Raw genomic sequence first — 7,240 nt, 5'->3', positions numbered from 1 at the left:
TGTATGGTAGACCAGCAGATATGATTAATATGCCGCTGCTCTCTCACCAAATTAACATATTTGAAGGGTTTTGCCAAAGTTGCTTCTATTTTTTTCTAGCCTTATTCCCGACTTTAGCTGCATTCAAAAACCACTTTCCGGAAATGATCCATATGCACATTAACAATAACTAACTCGATTATCTTAGAGCCATTGCTGGTCTATGGCTAAACTCATGCAGTCTTTTTCTTTCCTTAATGAGTAGATTGTACTAATTGTTGTTAGATGTACTGAAAATTTAGGCTTTCTGTTTGCACATTGACTGTATTTTCACAGCTACATGTACTCATTTTTGGCAACGCATCTGGGGTGGAGCCAAATGATTCCATGTCGAAATTGTAGTAGAGACTTGATGTGGCTCATGGACATACTATTTTTTTCTAGTTATTTATGATTGATTATTTACTCATGATTTGAGTATAATTATTTCCAAAGAGGTCAATACCTAGATGCCCTTAATGATAACAGTATTATCGTTCGGTTTTTGTAATTGTTAATAACCTGTTCTGTTCTCAAAGGGCAAAGCCATTTTTGATCACTCTCTGAGTAAAAACGCTGGTATTCACACTAATTATATTTGGATATACCATTGTATATTAATTATTCGGTTGTTTATCAATTAAATTATGGTGCCAGAAAATTGAAGTTGTCATGACTGTTCTCAACGTGTATTTTTGTATATAGTCATAATTCACCTGGACAGAGTTCTGGCGAACCCCTGTCTCGTATCAGCCACATGGTGATTTACATGGTAACTCACCCGGACGGAGGCCTGGCGAACCCCATCTTGTATCAGCTGACAAAAGGGTGTATCACTCCAATAGGGGCGGTTTAACCATGGCCAATGTCGTCGACTGCATGATGAAAGTTAACTTAAAATGCTGGTATTTTGACACTAACAGTTATACGAATGTTACTCAACACATAAATGTACGACCGGAGCAAATGGGGGGGTGGGTAGTTAGCATACTTGTAAATGGTAACAGAACTAATGTCGTAACATTCGAATTATGATCTACCAATGTTGAGTTTGTAATACTTGTTTGTGCCCACTGGCTAATAGAGCCCACCCTTCATCCACAGTCCATATCATGGCCAGACACATGTGCCACGTACTGTGACAGGTGAGTGATCTAACGTTATGGCGTCCAGGTGTTTAGCTAGAGGCAAAATGATAACCATCCTTCGACGCCGCTATCACTCAGACCATCTTGTCGATTGCACTGCCTTAGTTCATATCATCATCGATTTGTGACCTTAATATGTCATTTTAGAGATATGGATGAATATCATGTATATATGTAGGCCAAACAATGTCAAAAATCCAATGCCGGATAATTTTCGTTGGTAGCATTACCTTGTGCAATGGTGATGTATTGTGATCTAGGTCAAAGTTCAAGATGCTTAGCTTATAAATTTCTAATTGTAAATACGTTGCCTTACTGGGAACGAGACTCGTTTTCGGTGACCTTCATAAGTCCTTGGATTTTCAAGATTGTTCATCCTTTCTGGTTTTGTTTTTCACTTTCTAAGTACGGTGAACTGACAGGAAGTTAGAAAAAGTTCGCAGAATATATCATAAAAAGGTTATAGAATATCTTAAAATGTGTTCCTTTGAGTTTCTCTTTGATGTAAAGGATCTAGATGCTTACCATTGATTAAGTTTCAGCTTTTATTCGATATAATATCGCTTCTTTTCTATCGCCTACAGGTCAAGGGATGGGTGAGATGCAAAAAGTGATCTGTGTCATATAAGCCTAGGCTTTGGTATAGAAATATATAAATGGTGATACGTATCAGATTCGTCTTTCAGAGATAAGAAAACGTCCTCACTGAATCATCGGTATGAAATGTGCTTTAAAATTGAATAAGTCGCTCTTTCACCTTTGAAAAGTTCTACATTTCCAAAAAATACATTTGTGACCATTTTAGTTGAAATTGCACCGTATCTCACAGCTGAGCTGTTTTGAATGTTAAAAGTATATCTTGATACCGACGAAATCCTGGTCCATACGTTGTCCATACGTTCTGAGACGCTACACTATTCAAGAAACGCATTGGAAAATTTACTAGTCCTGTTCCCATTTGTCGCAAGTTCCATTGAGGCGAAGTAAAGGGCTTTTGAAAAGTTTTAAGGTACCGTTATATCTTGAATACTGCAGTGGCTAGTAGTAATAGACATGGTGGTCCATTGTACTTTGGACATGGGCTCAGTCGAGATCCAACTTTCCACGTAGATCTTACTGATATATAATTTACTACAGTCTGACTTTTAGGATTTAGTTTTTTTTTGTGGTTTATAGGAACCGACTAGGCATTAACTATTTATCAAATACTTCGACTGCTTTTATATATCACTCGGCTTCCTATGACGAAGGCATTGTTTTGGCTAGCTTGTACAATTATAGCGTTTTTTTTTTTTCAAGAAATACGTTACAAAATATACAACAATGGACTCAAATATACAACACTTCACCATATTTATTGTCATCAACAATCACACCAAAAATACTACTGGGAAAAAATATACATTTCTCAAGTTCACAATATTCACGACTGGTGTGCCATAAACATCAAGTACAGTACGTAGAAGAAAACACCGCGCCAATGAATTCCAAGGACAAACCTCACACAGTTACAACATTCCACGGTGACCTTCACCGTCAATATAGTATCCACAGGATCGTATATAGGTGTTTGTATTCACGTGACTATGACGTAATTACATACTGTCCGCCATGTTGGATGTTTAACCTGGAAGTTGCCGGGTTCATTCGAATTTGCATATGTCGACAGTATCACAATTATGCTGTCATACACATGCAAATTCCAAGGTCTGACTTTTCCTGGTTTAACCAGCCAACATGACGTCACGTGAAAACACCATACAGGTTATGTAATTTCATATCAATAAATTGCTAGATGCAAGGAAGGCTTTAAAATCTGATGTGTGATAAAGAGAAAGATTACCCAAAATATGTTATGGCAAATGGCAATTTGTGAATATTGACGTCTTATATACAGAGCAAATACCAAGATCACAAATAGCTTTTGGCAAATGCAAAACACTTCACTACAAACACAGTAAAAGCAAAAACATCCTAAAGTTGAAGAGAGATATGAATGAATATTAGTATGGCAAGACAAAAGTACTTAGATTGTGATCATTTTTCGGTAATGTCGTTGGAATCATTGAAACTTTACAGACTGATAGATATCTACATCAGCCATTAGATAGACTTGGTGTGTTGTCAGATGATAAATTACATTGTTACTACAGTACAAAGCCAGCATACTACTAAGTATGCACGTCAGCTTCACCAGCCATCTTGCCGTTCCCAGTGCACGTGAACAGACCTGATGCATTGTCGGTCAGAGTTCAACATATCTTCTGACCACAATGCATCACGATTGCACATGCGCACCGGGAACTTTGAGACGGCTTGTAGACCACACGGCTTCAAACAAACTTGCTTGACGTTACAACTACTGTATTATCACATCGTCACACGACACGCTTCAAACAAGTCTCTTGTACTCCAGACTTAAGTACGAGACTTGACGTCAACTTGTACATTTCTGGGATAAATGCTAATAAACTTAAAGAGTAAGGATGAATACACTTAATAAAAAATCACTGATTGAAATATACAAATTTATGACATTTTTTTTCAATTTCTTTACATGCTAAAATGTTTCTAAAATATTGGCGCCTAGAATTCCATCTACGACCCTATGACAACGACAAATGATGACCTTGAACTTAAGATTTGTTTCAAAGCAAATAATGTCGTTAAGTATTGTAGTAGTTAAGTGTTCTGGTGGTCCTACATTGATTATGCAAAAAATGCTTCAATGTGCATGAGTTGCAACTACATTCATGTCCACCAATTTAGATAGAAATGTATGAAATCTTCACTATTCGTCACGAATGAATCACATAATTTCGTTGCTTGGCACAAGTTGCACAGGTATTGCTTAATGCTTCTCCAAGGTACCAACAAAAATACATGAAAATCAGTGATCCATTATAAGGTACTGGGTTGCTCTGTTTACAAACTTACACAGTACAAACCTGAGGCTGCAATTCCATAGGAAGTCGCTAGAGAACCCCAAATTGTCCTAGATCTGCTTGAGATAAAGCCAGAAAAGTCGATGACGACAGAAAAGATGGCATACGAACAACTGAAGTTAGAAGGAAACCCGCTAGGTGCTATAATTCTACCAAGATACTAAATTCATTACAAACCAAACTTCTTGAAACGAAAACACAATCTCTGTGTCGAAAATAAAAGCTATGTTTGTGTTAGATGGATTCGGGTCGAATGAATATTTCTTTATATATTAATTTCTAAGGACTATATCGGATTTCCTACTCATTAAAGAAAGAATGTAGTTTTTAAAAGGAAAATTATTAATTGAAAACTCCATCAAAATCAACAATACATATGGCATTGCTGAATATGGATCCGTCGGCTCAACTAGTGACGGTAATACTAGCATCTCTACATTTGTACGTCTAAAAATGTCTAAGGATAAAACATCAAAATATCTTTGAGACGAAAGATTCTCAATCCAAAAATCGAACAAAGCAAGTTATAAAATGTTTGAATGCAAGATGATATATGTCAGCAAAAAAAAATCTAGGTGATCTTGATGACTGGAACTTTGAAATTTTTTTAGTCCCCCCCCCCCCTTCTGGTCCTTCTGGTCATGGAGTAATTAAACATTCTCTCAAAACTGTTACAATTAGAATAATGTTGATTGTCTCTTTAAGATATATATCCAGTTTGTTGTACTCATTTTACAGTCTAGGTCGGTTAAATTCGCTAAGAATACGTATGGAATCGCTAAGTATATATATATCATAGGCACCCATGTTTAACGTCTTCAAAAAGGCTCTAACTTCTGTGTAATTCAAGTGATGACTTAATAAATAAAGAAAACATCCAAGGGCTTTGTGGGTATTGCTTTAAGTATATTAATTAGAATAAAAAGGGCACTTATATGCACTTGTCACTCATGTGGTAAATACCCTTAATAAAGGCTTGCGACAACATTGTATCTTGCGTCCTAAACGCAACAACCATCATTAGTCTTTCACACATGTCCAAGACGTCATAGCAGTCGGGTGTACTCGTAGTTAGTCTAGTACACTCGTAGGAAGTCGGGTGAACACGTAGGCAGTCGGGTGCACTCTTAGGCAGTCGTGGGAACTCGTAGTCAGTCGGGTGCACTCTGGATCCAGTTTGGTCCGAGCAACGTTGTAATTGCTCGACTAGACTGCAGTCGTTGCAACGTTTTCGGTCGACTTGTGAAGATCCGTGGCTTTGCCAGGCTTCTTCGGTGGAGGGGTCTCCACTACCTCTCCGTTCTCTTCCTTCTCGGGCAGACTGCTGGGAGTGGGCGGGCGGAGGAAGGCGCGGAGGCCGGGCGGGGTGCCGTGCTGCATGCCGTGCTGCAGGAGGATGGTCTGCTCCCTCCCCAGGATGTACCGAGCCAGCCGAGGACTGGGCGAGGGGGAGTTCCGCGGTGATCGGGTCAGCTCGTAATTCGTCAGGCCTGTCGTCAATGTCCGGTGGGGCGTAGTGACGCCGTCTATCCGACCTTCCAGTCGGGGGGACCGGGAGGGTTCCGGGCGCAGCTCCAGATCGACAGGCGGCGCTCCTAGCGGCGTGCTGCCCACCGGGGAGCAGGTGGCCTCTCTGATGCATCGCTTGATGTTCTCGTCGAGGTAGCCGTACAGCAGAGGGTTGCAGCAGCTGTTGACGTACATCAGCGCGCTCACCAGGTGGAAAATCCCGCTCTCCACGTTGACATCGTCGATGTACTCGAACAGGCCGGCCAGGCTTCCAATCTGGAACACATGGAACGGCAGCCAGCACACGACAAAGACGAAGACCACGGTGTAAACGAGGCGCTCGATCCGCCGGTAAGCTCGCTCTTTCTCGCGAGAGTGGGTCTTGTTGCTGAGACTTCTCAGTCGGCGTGTCAGGAGAAGGTAGCTGGCGACGATGATGGAGAGAGGCACGACAAAGCCGCACACGAACGTGAAGGTAGTGAAGGCGTGGGACCCTATGGTCTTGTCAGGCCAGTGCATATTACAGCTGACACCGTCGGGCAGCTTCTTCCCTTCATTTGTCGTAGCGAATATGGCGACAGGTAGCGTCATGACCAAAGCAACTGCCCAGACGCTGATGTTGACGTACCGGGCCATGCTTGGCGTCCGGTAACCCACGGACTTGACCGGATGCACCACTGCAAGGTAGCGGTCAAAGCTCATGACCACCAGGCAGAAGATGCTGGTGAACTGGTTCAAGGCGTCCACGGATAGCACCACCTTACAGACCACCAGTCCGAACGGCCAGTTGTGGAGGGCGTAGTAGGCAGCCAGGAACGGTAACGTCATCAGGAACAGGTCGTCAGCGCAAGCCATGTTCATGATGTACATGTACGTCACAGTCTTCAGTTTGGCGTACCGGAGGACTACGTAGATGACTAAAGTGTTCCCCGTCAGCCCTATCGCCGATACCACGCAGTAGAAGACCGGAATGATGATGGATTCCAGATAACCCGATGGAAAGAGCTCGTCAGTGGTTGTAAAGTTGTCGTTCGTCTGGTTCCACGACATGTTCAGGCCGGCCCAGGAGGGTGTCGGTGTCGCCATCGTTTTTTTATGTCAAAGTCGTGGTACCTGGAGACAAAAGAAAATACGTACAATGTATAAGTTTGATTTCTGTTAAGCACATATCGCTTAGTCCTGTGTATGGTTTGATATATGACACAATCAAAGAAATTGGGAGTGTTAGACAGACATCCATTGAAAGCAATCACACATTCTCTGTTCACTCAAATCAGCTTTTACAGCTCCCTTAGACATAAGGTAAAATCTTAAACACAAAAATTGGCCTTCTTTTGACAAGATGGCAATCTACCGGGACCCATCAACCCACTTTGACCCGGGACGGTGGCAGATACCGACTTCCTGGAACCTTTGACCCACATGTGACGTCACACATCCCAACGACCAATGCGCTTCGGGAAATGGAGTCAACGTCCTGATGAAGGCCAATCAATGCACACGGTAAAATCTCTGAGTCATTCCCTTGTGTTGGACAGGAGGTTAACACTTTAAACAACCTTACATTTCCATGAAGCACCAGTACGCCTACGCTTTGACAGTGATCCACAAATATCGATT

General features: G+C 41.7%; 1 protein-coding gene across 1 annotated transcript; it reads right to left on the bottom strand.

The window, feature by feature from the left end:
• Positions 1-5,285: 5,285 nt before the first annotated feature.
• Positions 5,286-6,706, bottom strand: LOC109483338 (somatostatin receptor type 5-like). Its single transcript, XM_019786328.1, has one exon. The coding sequence runs from the start codon at positions 6,704-6,706 to the stop codon at positions 5,318-5,320; it is 1,389 nt and encodes a 462-aa protein (XP_019641887.1). The 3' UTR covers positions 5,286-5,317.
• Positions 6,707-7,240: the final 534 nt, after the last annotated feature.

This window comes from Branchiostoma belcheri, unplaced genomic scaffold, assembly GCF_001625305.1.
Source record: "Branchiostoma belcheri isolate BF01 breed outbred unplaced genomic scaffold, Haploidv18h27 scaffold64, whole genome shotgun sequence".
In the NCBI taxonomy this organism is placed as follows: Eukaryota; Metazoa; Chordata; class Leptocardii; order Amphioxiformes; family Branchiostomatidae; genus Branchiostoma; species Branchiostoma belcheri.
This window is presented reverse-complemented; position numbering and strand designations above follow the sequence as displayed.